General features: G+C 45.1%; 1 protein-coding gene across 1 annotated transcript in view; it reads right to left on the minus strand.

Annotated features, from left to right (window-relative positions):
* UTP15 (UTP15 small subunit processome component) overlaps positions 1–20,593 on the minus strand; it is a 234,365-nt gene that overhangs the window by 99,165 nt on the left and 114,607 nt on the right. Inside the window, exon 9 of the mRNA XM_078675269.1 lies at positions 15,860–16,015. Coding sequence (XP_078531395.1) covers positions 15,860–16,015 — 156 coding nt within the window. The remainder of the gene's footprint in view (positions 1–15,859; positions 16,016–20,593) is intronic.

The following is a 20,593-nucleotide window of genomic DNA, read 5'->3' on the forward strand; positions in this document are numbered from 1 at the left end:
CTCCTAACTCGTATACTCTGTGCAATGTATCTGTGTATCTGGTTTTTGCCATATCTTCTGCGTAAGCTTTAAATTCTTGGGATGCCATTGCTAGGGTATGGGTGGTTGCCGCGGTAGGGTCCAATGCATGGGCCGTTTCCGCTCTCTGCACTTCTACTTCTAATAAGTCGAGGTTTTCTCTGTGTTCCCTTTTATGTCTGGTGATCGTTGAGATAGCCTGCCCTCTAATCACTGTTTTGTATGCCTCCCAAAGGATGGAGGGTGAGTCTACAGATGTCAGGTTCTCTACGAAGTAGTGGTCAGTGGCGGTTGCTAGTGCCTTCGCTATTTTATGATTCTTCAGATAACCTGGAAAAATAGGGTAGAGTCTCTGTCGTCTGCGGAGGTGTGTCGTGTAAATGAGTTGAATCGGGGAGAGATCCGAGATCCCTCTCGGTAGGTGTTCTATCGCTGTTACTTTCTCAGGAGAGACCGCTAGTGTCAGCATGTAGTCTATGCGGGAGAGACTGTTGTGTGCGCCGTAGTGGAACGTGTATTGTCGCTCTGTGGGGTGCTTAAGTCTCCATATGTCTGTCAGTCCTATAGCATCTAGGAATTCCTTAAAGTTCTGATTGGGTCTAGTAGGGTCCCTGGGAGGATTGCGATCAATGGACGTGTCTATTACTGCATTAAAATCTCCTCCTAAAATTAGTTCCCCCTCAGGGAGATCGAGCAAGAACTTGCCGCGGTCTCGGAATGCGCTTTGGTGCAGTGCCGGGGGAATATATACAGAGAGTATGTTATAATTGACTCCGTCCCATTGACAGGCTATGGCCGCGAAGCGTCCCTGTTCGTCCGTCCATGATTCTTTAATTATCAGTGGGTAGCTTTTGTGTATCAGTATACCAACCCCGCGTGATCCCGAGGAGAACTCTGCATGCACAGCCATTTTAAAGCCCCAACGATTCAGTGCCTTACAGGCTGATCCCATCAAGTGGGTCTCTTGGAGTATAGCCACTGCCGGGGCCCTCCGTTTTAGGAACTGTAGGACCAGTCCTCTTGATTTTGTGCCCCAGTCCATTTACATTCCAGGAGATGATTTTTAGGTGGGGAGATGCCATTTTGGCCATTTGGGAATATTGTCCCGGTATTCCGTTATCTGCCATAGTGTGTGAAGGTCGCGTGCGAACTTATAATTTTATCACTGTACTGCATTGAGGTAGAGTTTACATCAGCCCTCGCAGGGCTCACCAGTGTGTTTAATGTCAGAGTCGCTGACGTAGCAAACAGCAATACAAGCAAGAAGAAGTGCGTGGGAGGCAAACAGAGTGCTTGACCTAGACTGTGTGTACGTTCAAATGTATCCCATGGTGTCAGCGATATGCATTCATGGAGAGATTGAAGAGCAATCAACTGGTAACATAATTAACTAGAACTTTTGAAGCCCAAAACCCTTACCCTCCTCCCTGCCTCCCCCCCGATGTGAAACTGAAAGAACCCCCTACCCCCCACCCTGCCTCCCTGCCCGGTGGAGTCAAACCTATCCACCTCCCCAACTGAGCAGAGCGCTTACATTCCCTTGAAACTTGCATAACCCGGGAGGATGAGACCTCGCCTACCCTTCAGAGTCCCCCATTCGGATTCAGGCCCACAAGTGTGTATTAGGTCCGATAAGTCCTACCTCTCGCCGTCTTCGCAAAGTGTTCAGTTGTGGCCACTCAAAGTCTTGGCCCATTTCAAGTATATTGTGTAACCCCCACCCACTTGTTGGTGGCTGTCCGTCCTGCACGGACTGCAGCGTTGACACCAGTACAGGGTATGCCACTCCCTTTGTATCCTCTTGGGTATGGTATATATAATATTGTTCAATTAAATGAAATAAAAGTAGATAAACACGTTTCAGCAAAGCAGAGTGGGTTTAATAAAACCTCATCCATTAACAGCCACAGGTAACTGCCACAAAGAGAATCATGTTCACAGGTACATTCTCAGAACATGGAATCAAGAGAAGAATGACATAACTTAAAGGGGAAGAAAGGGTTGAGAGGGAAAAAGGGAAAACATCACACATCTCCCTTCTTTACAAAAGGAAGAAGCAAACTAAATTAAGCAATGCAAACAAAAGAACAAGGAAGACTAAACATAGTCTTTCAAATGATATGGAGCGCTACGAACTCTTTGACTTCTTGTAGGAGGTGAGGATAACCTGTTAAATTGAGAATCGGAGGAAGGAAGGAAATTATTGCACAAAGCAGTATCACAACAAGAAGAATCCACAAGAGAATTAGGATTAACAAGCACAACACGACTCTTGTTCCAGATTCTACCATCTTCTGTCTTTACAGCATTTTTAAATACCTTGATAACTGCTCTAACGTCAGTATATTTGGACCATGGTTTGCGTCCAACTGGAGTCTTTATTTTTACAAGATCACCGACCTTGATATCCTGAGAACACACACTTTTCTTTTTGTCAAAATATATTTTACGTGCATCCTGCTTGGACAGTTCTCTTGCCCTCCACTCACCTATGTCATTATCAACTAGACCTTTGTTAAGACACATCCACCCGGGACACAACAAAGTATTAGGAATTCGACCTTTAAATAGTTCAAAAGGAGACCTCCCAGTAGAAGAATGAGGAACAAATCGATAAGTATTTATCCTGTCTTGGAGAGTGGATTTCCAATTCAGACCAGAGGCACGGGCAAGTTGAATTGACTCCTTCAGAGTCTTATTGACCCTCTCAACAGCACCGTTAGTCTCAGGGTGATATAATGAACACTTCTTATGGACAACCCCACCTTTTTTAAGAAACTCAACAAAGACAGAGGAACAGAATTGGGGGCCATTGTCGGATAAAAGACTATTTGGAAAACCTTCTTTACTAAACAGTGGTTCCAAGAACTTAATGATGGAATCAGAGGTAATTTCTCTGACAGCAGAAACTTCAATCCATCTCGAATAGAGATCAATCAAAACAATGAGATAGGGAGTATCAGCAATCCCAGATAAAGGACCCACAATGTCAATAGCTACCTCATCCCAAGGATGACCAGGTAAGGCCCTCTTAACCATAGGCATTTGTTTGGTCTTCAGAATCTTATCGCTCGAACAACACTCCGGACACTCTCTAACCATCCTTTCGATCTCAAGATCCATGCCTGGCCACCAAAATTGCATACGTAGAAACTCTTTGGTTTTTACGATTCCCAAATGACCACAATGAGCAAGAGCTAACAACTTATTTCTAAGAGAAGAGGGAGGAACAAGTTTAGTACCTCTAGTCAAAAGACCATTATATACAGAGAGTTCATCCGAAACTAACAACCAAGGTTTGGACAAACGAGACTTATTCATTAAAGACTGCATAACATGAGAAATCTCATCATCATTTCCCAACTCCATCCTCCACTCATTCTCATCAATTGCGCCATCTGTTATTTCACACACATTAGTACCCTCATCAAGTTCACAAAAATCATCAGGATCAACGTTCTCACTGTCAACCAATCTAGATAAACAATCAGCTGACCTGTTAGCAATACCAGGAATGTACTCTACCTCAAATTCAAATTCTTGCAAAGAAACAATCCACTTCCTGATCCTTGAGGAGATGGCATCAAGACCCTTCTTAGAAAACACCTCTCTCAAAGGCTTATGATCAGACAGCACACATACTTTCGTTCCCCAAATAAGATTCCTAAACTTTCTCAAGGCCCAGAAAATTGCAAGTGATTCCTTCTCTATTACGGAGTAATTTGACTCCGACCCTTTAAGGCAACGGGAAGAACAACAAATAAGATAATCCTTACCATCCCTCTTCTGGACCAACACGGCACCTAGGCCCTTATCACTTGCATCAGTGAACATCACAGTAGGAAGGCCCGGAACAAACGCATGAAGAGAAGGGGCCTTGCTCAACTCTTTTTTTATACTTTCAAATTCACACTTGCATTCAGGAGACCAATTATATACAGCATTCTTTGCGGTCAGCTTCCTCAAGTTGTGTGTTTTGTCAGCAAAATTGGGAATGAACTTCCCATAAAATTCTACCATGCCTAAGAACGAGAGAAGTTCTTCCTTACAAGTCGGTTCTTTAACTTTGCCAATAGACTCAACAAGTTCTTTCTTTGGGAAAACACCAACTCCAGTGATACAATGACCTAGATAATTGACTTCACGAACTCTAAATTTGCATTTGGTTCTTTTCAAAGTCATACCAGCACTATCTAACCGTTTCAAAACATCAGACACACGACAATCATGTTCAAGAACACTACTTCCATAGATTAGCAAATCATCTTGATAACACTTGACACCTGACAAACCTCTTAAAATCTTGGCCATGATTCGTTGGAAAACTGAGGCAGCAGAGACGAGGCCAAAAGGCATTCTCTTAAACTTAAATGTGCCCATCGGTGTAATAAAGGCAGTAAGGTCTTGTGAACAAGTATCCAACTCTACCTGATGGTAAGCGGAAGCTAAATCAAGAGTGGTGAAAAACTTTGCTCCTTCTAAAGTGCTGACTATCTCATCTATGTTGGGAAGGGGAAACCTATCCACAACTACTTCCCTATTAAGAGCTCTTAGATCAATGCAAAGGCGAATTTCGCCAGTGGGTTTCTTTGCAATAACTACGGGAGCAAGCCACTCAGTTGCCTCCACAGGTTCAATAATATTATTTTTTACAAGCTTGTCAAGTTCTTCCTGAACCTTTGCTTGTTCCACAAGAGGAATTCTTCTCACTTTAGCCACCACAGGAGAAGCATTTGCTCTTAATTTAATATGGTGTTTGTACCCACGCAGACACCCTAACTCTTCTTTAAAAACACCAGGAAATTGTTTGGCTAAAGACAAAGACAACCCTTCATCACTCATGTTGTCACATACAGGATTGGATATTTCTTGAATTCTGACTTGGGGAGTGGCATTTGGATCAAGAGTCACACCTAAATAGCGTTGATCTAACCAACCTAAAAGAGCATCACCTTTCTTTGACACGTAGACTTTACCTACAGTGATTCTTGAACCCAGTTCCAATTCTGCCATAAAATAACCCACCATTCCAATGGGTTTCTCGCTGTACCCCAACGGTAAAATATCACATTTAAACAGCTTGACTTTGTTACTAAAAAACTTATTATACAATTTTTCATCAATTATAGTTATTCTTGAGCAGGAATCAAATTTTAGATTAATCATTGTGCCTTCCACTTTAACTAAATGAGAGGGATGATCAGCTTTGTCATCCTTAACTTCAAAACAAATCGACCTTACTTGAGGTTGAGGCCACCGCCTTCTTGAGTTGTCATCATTATACGTTTTGCTCCTGCACAACTTTGCAAAGTGACCCTTCTTATTACAAACATTGCATGTTACTTTCAATGCAGGACATATAGGAGAGTTAGCCAAATGATTAATTTGTCCGCATCTAAAACAAGAAAATCTGCTATTAGAGGAGAAAAAAAGGAGGATTAGTAGACTTAACATTCCTCTCATTGTTTGTGACATTCACTACTTTCTTCACTTGACATACAGTTTCATCAACTTTTACTTCGTCCTTAGACTCAGAAGCGGGTGACTTTTCCTTTTCTTTTTTTAGTTCTCCAACACATCTTGTCATATGCTCTACTTGCTTAGCAATAGTCAAAACTTCTTCTAAAGGAGGTTCATCCTTCAGCCATAATTCTTTTCTTATGTCGTCATGCGCACATCTCAAGACGAACTGGTCACGTATCCGTTCATCAAGTGTTTGTCCAAAGTTGCAAGAGGAAGCAAGTTTTCTCAAAGAAGATACGTAGTCTTCTACTGTTTCATCCTTTTTCTGTTCCCGTAGACCAAAATGGTACCTTTCCATGATGGTGCTAAGTCTAGGTAGATAATGCCTGTCAAGTTGTACAATGGCAATTTCGTATTCATTGAGGTTTCTTTGTTCCGCAGCTGATAACTCTGGCAAATGTTCAAGAACATCCTGTCCTTCACCTCCTAGACAATGAAGAAGAAGTGAGTGTTTTCTTTCAGCACTCAAGTTGGTTCCGCAAACCCTAGCATAATTTGCGAAAATCTTTTTCCATTTTTTCCATTTAACATTAGGCTCCCCTGGACTTGTAAGAAAAAATGCAGGCTGAGTTACATTCTGCATTTTTTTTTTTTTTAACTCACTCTCTTTTTTTTTTTTTTTTTTTTTTAAAAATTAAAATAATGAGTTAATATCTTATTATTAAGGTTAATTCTCCTTAGATAGAACTATGTTTACTTGTGGAGAGAAAAGAAACAATAAGAAAATAAGAGTCCATTTTTTTTTTGAGGTTAATCTTATTTCATAAGGTAGTGGAAATTGAATGTTTTGCTATCCAATGCTTGTTTAAATGGATAGAATGTGTTACAATAAAGAACAATCTTCTTGAAAGTTCAGAGACTAACAATGTACATTCTGTTCTGAAACTTTTCCTTTACTGATGAACAATGTTCATTGTGTATAACTCTGCTCTCCTTTTAGCTCTTTATGACGTTGTTTCAGCGCGTTCTTTTCAAATGAAATGCCCTTTTCATTCAGCCCGTACAGCACGTTCTGTTTCAGCGCGTTCAGCGTGTTCTTTTTTTTTTTTAAAGCAGCCCTTTGTCAGCGCGTTCTAATGAACCGCAGCGCGGCTCACATGAAACGTAGAGTGACGTCAGCGCGTCTGGAACGCATGCGCTTGATACGCAGGCTGACGTCACTGGACTGGAACTCCGAGCACGAGAGCAAAGCGCGAGCATATAACGATTGTCTTTAAATCGCGCAATGACTTTAGAAATATATTTAAAGTCCCAAATCTTTTACACGAAACCTCCCGCTCTCCTCACCCTTATGTCAATTTCACCGCTGCCGCTGGGAAGACTTCGCTTCTCTTCAGATCTTCAAAAACAGCCGCTGGAGGAGGGGGGCAGGTCAGGAACTCCGATGATGTGTTGTTATGTTGAGGTTGTTTCGTTTCCGATCGTCGCCAGTATAATATTGTTCAATTAAATGAAATAAAAGTAGATAAACACGTTTCAGCAAAGCAGAGTGGGTTTAATAAAACCTCATCCATTAACAGCCACAGGTAACTGCCACAAAGAGAATCATGTTCACAGGTACATTCTCAGAACATGGAATCAAGAGAAGAATGACATAACTTAAAGGGGAAGAAAGGGTTGAGAGGGAAAAAGGGAAAACATCACACTATAGTCCTTCATGCCAGCCCCTTTCAGCGTTCCTCTGGCGGTCGTTGGGTACCTTCATCTGATGCCCCTCGGGGTGTCCCTCGGTTTCTCGGGCCTCTTGCCGGCCGGCAGCCTTCTAGCCAGTCTCTTGCCTCTCCTGGGGATTCGAAGAACCATGTCTTTCCCTCAGATTCTACTCTAAGTCGTGCTCGGAAGATCATGGAGTATTTGAGTTCCCTTTTTCGTAGTTCCTGCTTGACTTCCACATAGCTCCTTCGTTGCTGTGCCACCGCTGCTGTGTAGTCCGGATAGAAGGTGACTTCCGAGTTTTCGATCGTTATCGGAGGGGCTATTCTTGCCGCTTGCAAGATGGCGTCTCGGTCACGAAAATTAACAATGCGCGCCATGGGACGTGGCGGTTTCTCTGAGCGCGGCTTCCCTCCTGGTATTCGGTGGGCCCGCTCCACCGAGAAGTACTTCGACAATCCACGTGGCTTCAGCTGGTTTTGGATAAGATCTTGCACGAAGAGGTCGAGGGCCGGGTCCCCTGCCGTCTCTGGTACGCCAACCAAGCGTACATTATTGCGTCTGGATCTACCTTGCTGGTCGTCCAGCTTAGCTTTTAGCGTTGTGTTGTCTTGTTCCAATGTGCGCAATCTGTTCTGTAGGTCCGCTGTCTCCGCCGAGAGCTCCGCTGTCGTTTTTTCAACTTCTCCTAGGCGGTCTGTCACTTTAGCAAGATCTGCGCGCATGAAGGAAATATCTGTAGATATTGTGCCCATCGAGGTCTGCATTACTTGTAGCGTCGCCATAACATCTTTTAAGGTGATTTCTCCAGGCTCTCCCCGGGGGCCGATGATTGTGTGGGCGGGTGTGGCGTAGTCCCTTTCGTCACGTCAGCGCCCTCTTTTTGATAGGCAAATATGTCCAGCCTTGGGGCTTGTGAGTGACCCTTCACTCCTCTGCCACTCATAGTGTCCCCCTCTCGGGCCTGAAGCCTGGTGGTCACCACTTTCTACTTTAAACGCTGCCTTCTGGTCACCTCCAGCTGTCGGTCTTGCTGTGGTTGTTGCCGCGTCTCCCCCGGGGGCTAGGGCGCGCTATCAGGATGGGGGGGGGCTCCCTGTCACTGAGCCCCTGTACCAGCGGTCGCCCCACACCCTTCGGGGGTGGGGGGGGAGGGTTCGGGGTGTTAGATCTCAGTAGGCCTTGAAACCGGCCGTCACACGTTTCCCCCCGTCTGCTGTATGTATAGGGTACCTGCTGTCGTCGGTGTTCGTGCCGCTGTAGGCCCCGTTGTTTGCCGTGTTCTGTTATTGGTACAGTAGAGTGGTCCGTGTCACAGTCGTGCCGGCGCCCGGGTCACGGAGCTACTGGAGTCCCCGGCTTCGGCGGGAAGAATAGGCCGCAGATTTCACCACGGTGGAACTCAGGCTGAGGTGGGTCGTGGAGGATGCCGGCCAGTTCTGTGTGGGGCGGACGTTATATCTCAGTAGGCCTTGCACCGGCCGTCACCCATTTCCCCCTGTCTGCTGGATGAATAGGGTACCTGCTGTCCACTGATACCGCAGTTAGTGTCTAAAAGACGTGGGCCCCCGTGGCGAGACGCACAGTTGCGCGGTCGTCTGTGTTCGTGCCGCTGTGGGTCCCGCTGTTTGCCGTGATCTGGTAGTGGCACAGTGGAGCGGTCCGAGTCACAGTCGTGCCGGCGCCCGGGTCACGGAGCTACTTGAGTCCCCGGCTCTGGCGGGAAGAATAGGCCGCAGATTTCACCACGGTGTAACTCAGGCTGAAGTGGGTGGTGGAGGACGCCAGTCAGTTCTGTGTGGGGCGGACGTGTTCCGGCGAGAGATTTTGCATAGTAGGCGTCTGTAGTGAGCAGGATAACTATGCGGATTTCGGCAGGGGTTTCAAGGGTCTAGGAGCTCTCCTAAGTTGCGGCCATCTTGCCTGGTCGCAAGCCACGCCCACTCTATGCATTCTTGATGTAGAGTCGATTTACACAAACATCCACCAAAAAGATGAATCACAGAACATTGAACAAATCCTCAGTACACGTCCCCGCCCTCATGCGGTATCCACCATCTTTATATTGCAACTTTTGGAAATTTGACTCACAAGGAATTACTTCTTCTTCGATGGCCAATATTACCAGCAAACTAAAGGGACATCAATTGGGGCCGTTTTTGCCCCCAACCTGGCCATACTTTATATGGACTCCCTTGAGACCAGATAGATTCTGTTTCGATTGAATCCTTTCGCACTGCCATTTTAGTGTGAAAGAGAGAGATTGATGATATTTTTATGATCTGGCAAGACGTGGAGACTACTATGAAACAATTCCTTCATTGGCTAAACAGTAACTGTGAGGGGCTCAATGTTAGGCTGCCACACAGCAAGACCACGATTCCATTCCTTGACCTCAACATCCAACATAAAGAAGGTACACTAATCACAAGTCAGTTCAGGAAACCCACCGAACGCAACACACTCCCGAGATACCACAGCAGTCACCCACGTGCTCTGAGACTCACTACCCTACTCACAGTTCCTATGCATTAGAAGGAACTGTACACTGAAAGAGGATTACTTCCGTGAAGCCAAAGTCCCAAGTAAAAAATTGACAGCAAGAGGTTACCTTCGCAGATTAGTTTGCAACCCCCTGAAAAGAGCCTGGTATTGCCCAAGTGATTGCCTCCTAGAACCCAAAACTAAATACTCACAGACCCGAATAGAATGTGTTACAACCTTCTCCCCTGTTTCACATACCATACGTAAAAGCATTCTTAGACATTGGGAGGTCTTCAATGCAGGCATATTGAAACTGGAACACCCATTGTTTGCATTTAAAAAGAACAAAAATATAATAAAGGACCATTTGGTCAGAGCAGCCTTGCCAACTTCAACACGCACAGGTACACTCAATGACCATTGGGACTTGGCCCCACTCACTGGGCATGTCAAGTGTGGTAACTGTATTGCATGAAAATTTACTATTGAATGCAAGAAATTTGTCTTTGGCAAAATCAAAATTGGATTGAAAGATTTTTCGAACTGCAACACTTACAATGTTATATATGTAATTCTATGCCCCTGAAATAAAATCTATATTGGCCAAACCACACAAAAAGCACGAATAAGGATCTGCCAACATCGCAGCCGATTACGTTGCAGAACACCAAATGCTGCTCTTGTGGAATATTTTCTGGCATCGGGCCATACAGAGGACGACATCCGTTGGACCATCATCAGTGTTATCAAGCCGCTATCAAAAGGCATGGATCTCTCACAGTTTCTCAACAAGGAGGAACTCAAGTGGATTTTACGAACTGGCAGCATACACTGGCATCAATCGTCTTGAGGATTGGACTACGTTAATTTAACCTGTCTTACTTTGCCATTCTGTCACCTCTCTCTGATAACTCCAAACACCTCTGTACAATATCAGTAATTGTTCTGTAAACCCCCTGGTGGTTAATTATTTTTCCTCAATCTTTCTTACATCTCTTTCTGACTTTATGTAGTGTCTCGCATAAATCTAAGTGTAATTATCACTTCCTTATCATTCACACTATATTAGTTCCTTCTCTCATTCACCACTACAAAATGGCTGCCTCCTTTACGTAACCTTGTCTGTCCTTTATTTTGCGTAATTTCTTGATTCTGTCACATGACCTCATCATCCAATTAGTTCCTTATCTCGCTTACCACTACAAAATGGCTGCCTCCTTTACATAACCTAATCTGTCCTTTATTTTCCTTATTTTCTTCTGTCACATGACCTTATCATCCAATTAGCTCCCTGCCCATTTAAACTGCCTCCTCACCGGTAAGTTGTTCCTTCATAACCCCAATCCCAACAGGCAAAACATGCTGTAACAGACGTTGTTCACAGGTAAGCACGCCCTGCACCCAATTCCCCTTGCCTCATATCCGTACTACCTAAATACTAAATCTCCACAAACTTATTTAGATTGGCCTCGACCCCATTCTTGGTCACTAGAGACCGCGGACGCGGTTCACAGGTTACTGGCTTCCCGTCACTGACATACAGCAGCCCACTTCAATAGGTAAGCCTTGTTGCGACTGCAATTGGTACTGTCCCGCCCACCATGATCTCACCCTTCTTAATTGGCCATTCTCCTTCATTTAGGCCACTCTGATTTCGAGACTGCTCTGCGGCGCGAACAATTCAAACGTCTCCTTTAAGCTGTTACAGCCTTTATTAGGTAAGCTCCTTTCCTCCTTCGGCGCCCCACCAATCCTACCATCCTCTTAGATCTACATTACATTTTTCATGTAGGTGGACTCTGACCCAGCATCCAACTGCACAGACCGTGGCTGTCTGCATCCTTTACTCTCCTTATACTTGGCCTGGACTTCTACTCAGTCTTCGCCTGAAACAACCTCCTCCAAGTCACTCTGACCTGGATCTAGGTATTACTTTAACTATCTTTTGCTAGCTTCCCTCAAGCACTCTACCCACTGGCACTGTTTTCACACGCGCTTCACCAGTGCATGCGCTTGCCACTTCTTAAATTATTCCTTGTTTCACTTACGCAATCCCATGCCCATTTTTGCTTTCAACAACGGTGCTTTACTGGCACTACGCTAGTTTCACGGGCTTTTCACCACTCACCAAACTCTACTGTATTGCGCGTTTTATCACTGCACGCGTATGACTAGGACTTTTAGCAAATATTGCTAGTTATTGCATAATTCTTTTACTTCTACTTAGAAATTGTATACATTCTGCTCACTTCTCCTGTATCATTGTACTCACGTGCGATCCTCTTATGTTGGTCTGACATACACGGCCCTCACCAGCACCCAAGTTGTTTTCAAATTGTTTTCGCCCAAACTAACTTTCATAAGTCTCTTTTTCCATTTTCCTCCTTTATTCCCTCCTAGGTTTTATTTATTACAGGCAAAATGTATACAGGCATACCAATTATCTTTATTCGATTATTAAAAATCATAAAAGAACGAGCATTAATACATAACATTTCATCAGAACACAAATTAGTACAGTCAATGTTTTGTTTAAAACTCTAAAATCACAATGTACAAAATAAATTATGCAAGAATGTTAAGAATATTAAAATCAGTAAGATATAAAAGAGTAATCAATATTCAGGAATAAGATGCCTAGTTCTTGTACGATGCTTGTTTATGCGTGCTCCTGCAACTAAAAAACTAGCAACATGGAAAGCTACTTTTGCATTTGGAAGAAGTTGCAGGAACATCAAGGCTGGTTTTACCTGCGTAAAGGCATACCAGTGTTAATGTCCTGATGATGATCCTATATCTTTTGTAGGGATCGAAATGCCGTCGACTTGTTGTATGCAATATACACCTCTTTATTTAATACTTATTATGTGTAATGGTGTCTCCACTATAATTTGTTTGTCCTACCAAAATGTCTCATACAAACAATTTACTCTGCCTGAGCCTTTTTGGTTCATGTTGTACGTCCTTCCTACTAAGTTGGATACAGGCTTGTGTCCCACTTTATTTGTTTCTTGCTGAATTTTGTGTATATTTAAGCAAATATATATATAAAAAAACATCTGTCCGGCTGGACAGCTGTATCATATAGTACTGATTCGGTCTATATTTATTGTTTTACTCTCATTAATCCTTGTCTAGGGACCACTTGCTTTAGAAATAATTGATTACCCAAGGTCCCTGACCAACCTTATTTGGGTTCCCTTGTTCTTCATAACACGTGGAGTTTGTAATGACAAACTCCCAGCACCATATACTCTTAATAGCAGAACTGCACTTACAATGTCTAAGAATGGACTTAGACACTGTAGGGGTACAGGGCTCATGCACCTGTACCCTCACCACAGGATAGTGCACCCAGCTAGAGGGTGACTGATCTATGCCAGGGCAGAGGGTTGTAGGCATGGCACTGGACTCTTCATGTTATTCTGCAAGACAAGCAGCCTACAAAGGCAGTGGGTGTCTGTAAAGGTACAGTGCCTCTAAGGGTGGCACAATAAGTACGGCAGCCCTTAGAGGTCTTCCCTGGTCACAGTGCCCTCAGTACCTGTGGTACAATTTACCAGGAGCTGACCTGTGGCCAGAGATAACAATTGAGTTTAGCTTTCAATTCAGTGTTAGGGAAAGAACAGGCCCTGTGTACCCGATTGGCAGGAGCCCAGGGCACACTCAGTCAAAGCACATCAGCAGTTCATTAAAAAGTGGGGGCAACCATGCAGGAAGAGGTCACTTTCTCACAAGTACATGCTATAGCTGTCAAAAAATCTATGGGACCCCCCCAGGATGTCACAAACATAGAGGATTATTGCAGAGGGAGTTGTGTCTCTTGTAAAAAGGGAATGTTCACACCACGTCTATGGAATTTTGATTGTACCCCTTTGCCCTTCCGCGCATTATTCTGGTTGTGAATATTCCACCTCATATACATGAATTCCTCTACCTGTTTCCTACCCCAAGCAGTGAGGTGAAAGGAGCAGTCATGCAAGTCTTGTCACGTGTGTGTGAGGCAAAAGGTGGTCTCATCCAACAAACTACAAAAACAAAAGAAAGAACAAGAAACAATACACACGCAAACAAAAAACAGTCCCACCACAGTAGGCAGGAGAAACTAGCAAATCCCAATGAAACCCAGCAAACAAGCAAAAAACCCAGCATGTGAATCATTGAGTATTTCAAGGGGAGCGGGCAACACTGCAGCAAACAAAGCCCTAAGTGAAGAACCAGATCCGTTTCAGCGTACATAGCTATAAGGGTTACCACGGAAAAGGTCGTTTTGAGATGCATATATGGCAGATTAAGAATGAAACAAGCAGCCAGTGGTCACAAGAAAAGGGAGATGACAATGCTTGTAGAGAGGACTAGGAGCACATCAGTCCAGTGGGAAGAGTTCCGCACAAGCAGAGATGAGGAGATCCGGAGGTGATCGCTCTAGGTTAGTACAGGTTGATGAGGGTTTATTGGGGATCAGTTGTTTGCAGAAAGCCAGGACATCGGCAGGAGCGCACACCACCGGCAGGAGATGAAGGTGGGAGGCGGAGGAGGCCTGCACGGACCCTCAGAGGAGATGGCAGGAGGGAGGGGGTGTGGATGGAGGGCTCCCGCAAGGCTTGGTAGCCTCAGTCCAACCCGCGGCCCCTGTTACTGCAGGGCCTCTGAGGCATGTCAAGGCAGCCTGCACCCGTCCTCGGTCACTGTGCTATGCCGATTCGATAGGACTGCTGCGGATAGGAGTCATCCGAGCCAGAGATAGGAGAGCTGCCATCAGACAAGCAGGATCCCAATGAATGGCTGTAAGGACTGCCGGTGCCGAAGCTTTACTGCTGTGTGGCCATTACAGTCGACAGCGTGACCATGCCCCTCTCACAGAGTTCAAGGATTCCCAATTCCAGCATCTTTCGGACTACGGCTCTGATGCTCTCCTAAACTTGATCAGACTGTCTGTATATTATGTTTTTGACAGGTGTATTGTCTCCAGTGTCCACATCAAGGGTATACCAAGTACTCGGACTAGGGGTTATGGAGAAGAGCTCAGCTGACTGCTCCAGTACTTGTCTGCAGTCAGATTGCTGTTGGGCAGAGAGGGTGTCTGAGTAGACAACTCGATCTACTGACCCATCTTTTGGGTTGCAGGAGAGGAGATCAGGGAGTAGTTCACTCTCTGCTTCCTGATCCTCATCAGTGACCTTCAGTACGACCACATCAGCCCTGTCATAGAAAGGCTTCAGGCAAATTAGATAGATGACACTGTGAGGGCTCCTGCAAGTGCCTAGGTCAACCAAGTAGGTGACCTCACCTTTCCTCTCAAGGATAGGGTGGTGACCACTCCACTTGCTCTGGAGGGTCCTAAGTGCCACAGGCTCCAAAACACTTACCTTCTGCCCTGGTTAGAACCGCACCAGTGCAGATTTTTGGTCATACCAATGCTTCTGGAGCTCTTGGACGGCCTCAGGGTTTTTGGGTGCTTTACCATGTACTCTGCCATCCCTGAAAGAAGGCCTAGTACATAGTCCACAATGTCTTGTTTAGGCCCTTTGAGCGGTCTCTCCCAGCCTTCCTTAAGCACATTGGTCCCCTTCCTGGATGCCCAAATAGAAGTTCAAAGGGACTGAAACCTGCTCTCTTCTGAGGTACTTCTCTGTAAGCGAAAAGCAGGCATGACAAAAGGACATCTTAAGGTGGCACTGTGCTATATGCTCCTAAAAGGCAGGCAGCATATTATGTGCAACGGCTTGTAGTGAGCAGTAGATAGATTGTAATAAGAACCAGACTTTGAGGCCAGCTCAAAGTTTTTGAGGACCCTAGCAAGTGGAGTTTGTATTTTTAAGACTGTGTAAACCAGAGCACTTTGAGGGACAGTTCAATGTGGTTTTGACACTCGGACCTTAGGAAATAAATGCATTCTGGGGCCGAGGCTGACTGGTATGTGAAAAACACTGTAGTATCCACTTGCTTGAAAAATTCGCATTTATCATCTCATCTGGTAGAGACAAACTATGGGAACACATGCATCAGTCTTCAAGCCAGGTATTTATGATATACATTTGAGACCAATAGGTTACAATTTAGAATTCTATAAAGTTAGACATTATTTAAGTAATGCTAATGATGCATGTACTATGAAGTTCAGTCTCATGTTTTCAAAGTTATTACTTTAGGTCTCCGCTGTTCCTTCACTGGTAATTACCTGTTTTGGCATGTAGTCTTTCCCTTTTACAAAGATTCTGTAAGCTGGCCGTCGCCGCTTTCCTTTGGGAACTCTTTCATTTTTCTCCTCATGTTTTCGATATTGGATGTTCAATACACTATTTGTCTGACCAACAACAATCATTTCATCCTCGGGCTATAACAAACATGGAGCAACATGTTAGGGAGATCCATTATCTTTAATCTTTTACAGTAGCCAACTGGCCATTTTCAGGAATCAAACTAAATAACATGTTAAAACAATATCTGAAAAGGAGTTTACTTATGAATACAACACACCGAAGCAAATGTTCCTACTGAAAGTTTTAAATATATGTTTCTACCTCCTGTTGCAAGGCTGCAGTAGAGGCAGTATAAAGAAAACAGTGGTGACAGATAAATGCTGATAACATGTGGTTGACATGGATGGGTGGCAGAAGGAATTACGTAGGTGTGTTTTTAAACTTTTCCTCAGCAGACTGTGGCCTTGAATGTCTGTGAACGTTTCCTAATAGGAGATCAAGCCGGTGGAATATTGTGCTATGAAGATAAATTCAGCATTGTGAGCTTGGTTTGGAGTTACCTTAAAACAAGATGTATGGTAGCAGATCAAATGGCCTTGCTTTAGTGGATACTGGCTTTCCTTGGGTTCTGAATTCTCTAGATATGCTCCGACCACATTAGGGTACATCAGCAATAAATGGTGGGTGCCGTCGGTGAGTTTGTTTTGAATTTTTTTTGTCAAGGACAACACAATTAATGGTAGTCTGGTTTTGTTATATCCTAGTTTTCCTCGATTCCTAAATGATCTAGACATGCTCTGATGTATCATATGATGGTTTTCCAAAATTGCACTCTTAGAAGCCGTTTTTCTACGTAGTATATCAAAATGAGGTACACAATGTAGAAAGTCCACATGCCCCTTATTGGCTTACAGGGCTTAAATTAATAATAACAAATGGTCTTTTTGTGTCAGTGTGAGGAAGCAGTTTTGGTTTATAAGAGGGTAGTGATAAGCATTTGTGCACACAAAGTCAATAAATGAGACAGGCACTCAGGAGAAAACTCAAGACCAATTTACATCAAGCACTGGCATAGCCAATAGGTCTCGCCTTTGGGACATAATAAGTATTTAGTTATGCAGTAGAATATCCTTGGCGCCACAACATCAACTGTTGCATGGCTAAACACTTATAAGGTCCCAAAAGCGAGACCTATTGGCTATGCCAATGCTTGTACACCAACACAACTTGAGTTGTGTCGGTGTAACACAGCGAGGGCAAGGAGAGGTGAGGGAGAGGCAGTGCTTTGGACCGATGCACCTGACTTGTCATTTATCGGTTCTCTGTTTTGCGGATCAGTGCACTGCTGTTGTTGTGTTGTTGAATCTTACATTGCTGTAGCTTTGATGCACGTTAGTGAAGCTTGCACAAACCTTTTCACAGTACAAAGTCACAATGGTTGCCTTGACCAATGCTCATTCGACGCAGGGTTGATTTTGGGGTGCAGTATCAGGTGTTGGTGTACATTTGGGAACAAAGAAGCTGATAGGGAAGATTATCCTGAATTCAGACAGAAAGTGGGGAGTTTAGGTTTAAGGAAATCTTTGAATTTAGAGTCCCGGTGTAGCTCAGACCAAGTTTGGGGTGAGAATCTCAGAGGAACAACACCTCGAAGAGAACTTGTCAGTGTGGCTCCAGTTAACAGGCTTTAGTTTTGATGAGCGTAGGGAGCTGATGGGGTCTGGCAAACAGCAATTTCAAAGTGCTACAGGAGTGATGTGGGTGGATTTTAACCCCAACCGTCAGTGGAGTGCATTGACCCCTGTGTTTGGCAGACAGTCGAGCAGCGTGTGCCAAGGGGTTGCCGCCTCTGAACCACTGTAGGCAGCGGAGAGCTGCAGGTCAGAAATCCTCTCTAAAGCTTAGACCTCAGTAGATATCCCTCCGCTTTACTGGACAACATGGGCAGTGAGAGACCTTCACAGTGATTAATGGATTTCTATGTAATAAGGACAAACTGAACACCGCATTTGTTATTATTCTAATAAGGTTGTCCGAACCTACTTTGATTCCACCCAAAACCCCAAGATGGACAATAAAGCAATATCTTAAATAAATGTAACAACTTGAAAGCAAACTAGGCTTTACGATTAAAAGTAGCCCAACCCGCAGTAACTTGAAGGGGAAAAGAACGATAATATTCAGAATGGAGGTTAAAGACAGTGCGGGATGGACACTGCAGGATGACTTCTCACTTCTCTTTACTTAAATAATCTCATGATCTCTGACGAAGTACAACACAAACACAGACGGCACGAACAAACGCAAAACGGAACAAACTGCTCAGCCAGAAAACACGGTGGCTAATCTGCGTAAAGAGCAGGTGCTCGGGCACAGCGTGTCACAAAGCTACAAACAGTTGTGGTAACGACTGTTACCTGCGCTGGGACTGGACTGTCTACAGAGGATGCACGGTAGAGAGGTGCAGACGCAGTGTGTGATCGTGCGCTCTTTTACAGCAGCGGTACAGCTGCCGATGCACAATCTATGCGTTCACACTGTGTAACAGACAAGTGTGTGTACCTGCAGTCAGAACTAGCATTTGCACGGAAAGCGCCGTGGGCGAAAGCAAGGTTGGCGCCTCCTCCCAGCTGCCGTTTTCAATTGTCTGATTGTTGGAAAAATGGGAGGGGCGGGGGAAGTTGAAGTGGCAGGAGTTAGGAGAGCTGGCAGAGAAAAACTAGGAAGGACGGAATAGAGTGCCCGAGGCCGTGAGTGTGGCGGTAGGTAAACTAAAGTTTTTTTTTTTTAAGTGGGGGAAGTGTGCCTGCAGAAAGCAACAAAAAAAACCTGCAGAAAAGGCATTGGGTGGAAAGAGTTATAAAAAAAAAAAAACTAGAGACAGAGACAGAGAGACAGAGAGACAGAGAGACAGAGAGAGACAGAGAGAGAGACAGAGAGAGAGACAGAGAGAGAGAGAGAGAGAGCGCCAGACCAGTACAAATACTTAAGATGGCTTCCTTGTTCACCGGCAATGTCCAAGAATTCACTTGGACATTACAGGAGCATATCTGCTTGTGCAGATATGGCCTCACATGTAATATAATGCACTCTGCCTTAGGGATATAAGGCCCGCTTCAGGGGTGACTTACATATAATACATAAAGTGTCTGCAGGAATGTCACACAGGAGGTGTGCCATGTCATGTCTCTACTTTTATCTGCACCATGTCACGCAACCTGCAATGGCAGTTTGCATGAGTGGGGTGAGCAGACCCTTAGGGTGGCACAAGCACAATGCATTCTGCAACCCTTAGGTGCTCTGTTTAGCAACAATGCCCTAGGTACTAGGTACTCCCTTCTAAACAAAGTCTCATCTGGGTCCCCCACAGACTGCTGCCCCCCGGCGATTCTCCGGGCCGCTTTCTGGGCCTGTCCTGCCCCTCCACTAGCCCTCCTGAACAACTCTCTTCTGCTTGGTATGGTCCCCAGTCAGTTCAAAAATGCCGAAGTGGTCCCCATACTAAAAAAATCCACTGCTGACCCTTCGGTATTGGGCAACTTTCGTCCCATTTCCCTTCTTCCTTACCTTAGTAAGGTACTCGAGACTCATGTGACTAGCGTCCTCAGCTCCTTCATTGAGGATTCCAACTTTCTAGACTCACAGCAAGCCGGGTTTAGACCTGCCCATTCGACAGAAACGGTCATCCTCTCTGTCATGGAGGAACTTCGTAGAGGCGCCGATTCTAACACCAGTCAAGCCCTGGTGCTCTTGGATCTGTCGGCGGCCTTAGACACGGTCGACCATACCATCTTAGTCGACCGTGTCAAAAGAGGCGGGCATTAGTGGAACGGCCCTTAACTGGGTTCGCTCCTTCCTGGCGGACCGCCACCAATCAGTCCGTCTTTCCCAGTTTACGGCAGACAGGACGAGGATCACTTGTGGCGTTCCACAAGGTTCGTCCCTATCACCCCTTCTTTTTAACTTGTACCTCACCCCCTTGATCCGCTCCCTCCGCGGTAGGAATGTCACTGCATTTAATTATGCAGACGACATCCAGCTCGTCTTCAATCTCGACTCCTCGGATGAAGCGGCCCATGATGTCCAGTCTACCCTTTGCCACATCAGCAATTGGATGGGCGCTCATCATCTCAAGCTTAATCCCGACAAGACGGAGCTCGTTCTTGTCGGAGGCCCATCCAATCCCTGGAATTCCACTTTCTGGCCCCCTTCCCTCGGTCCCTCCCCCCTCCCTGCTGAAAAAGTGAAAAGCCTGGGGGTTCACATCTCCCAAGACCTTTCAATGAAGCACCAGGTCAGTGCTACTGCGTCTCCCTGTTTTTTCCAGCTCAGGAAGATCCGGAAAATAGCTCATTTTCTGACCACTGAAGCCCTCACCCTAGCACTGCTGGCATTAGTCATCTCCCGGATCGACTATGCCAACGCCCTGTACGCTGGCATCCCACAATACCAAATTAACAAATTACAGCTGATACAAAATCAGGCAGCTCGCCTGATCTATCACCAACCAAAACGCCACCACGTCCGCCCCCTCCTTAAAGCCCTCCACTGGCTTCCAGTATCAGAGCGCTGCAAGTTCAAACTGGGCTGCCTGACTCATAAATCATTGGCCGGCATTGGCCCCTCCTTTATCTCCTCTCTCCTGCATCCTTATGCTCCCTCTAGACCCCTCCGTTCTTCTCATCTTGCGCTCCTACAGACTCCCCGTTTCA

The sequence above is a fragment of the Lissotriton helveticus genome, chromosome 2_1 (assembly GCF_964261635.1).
Source record: "Lissotriton helveticus chromosome 2_1, aLisHel1.1, whole genome shotgun sequence".
NCBI classification, from domain to species: Eukaryota; Metazoa; Chordata; class Amphibia; order Caudata; family Salamandridae; genus Lissotriton; species Lissotriton helveticus.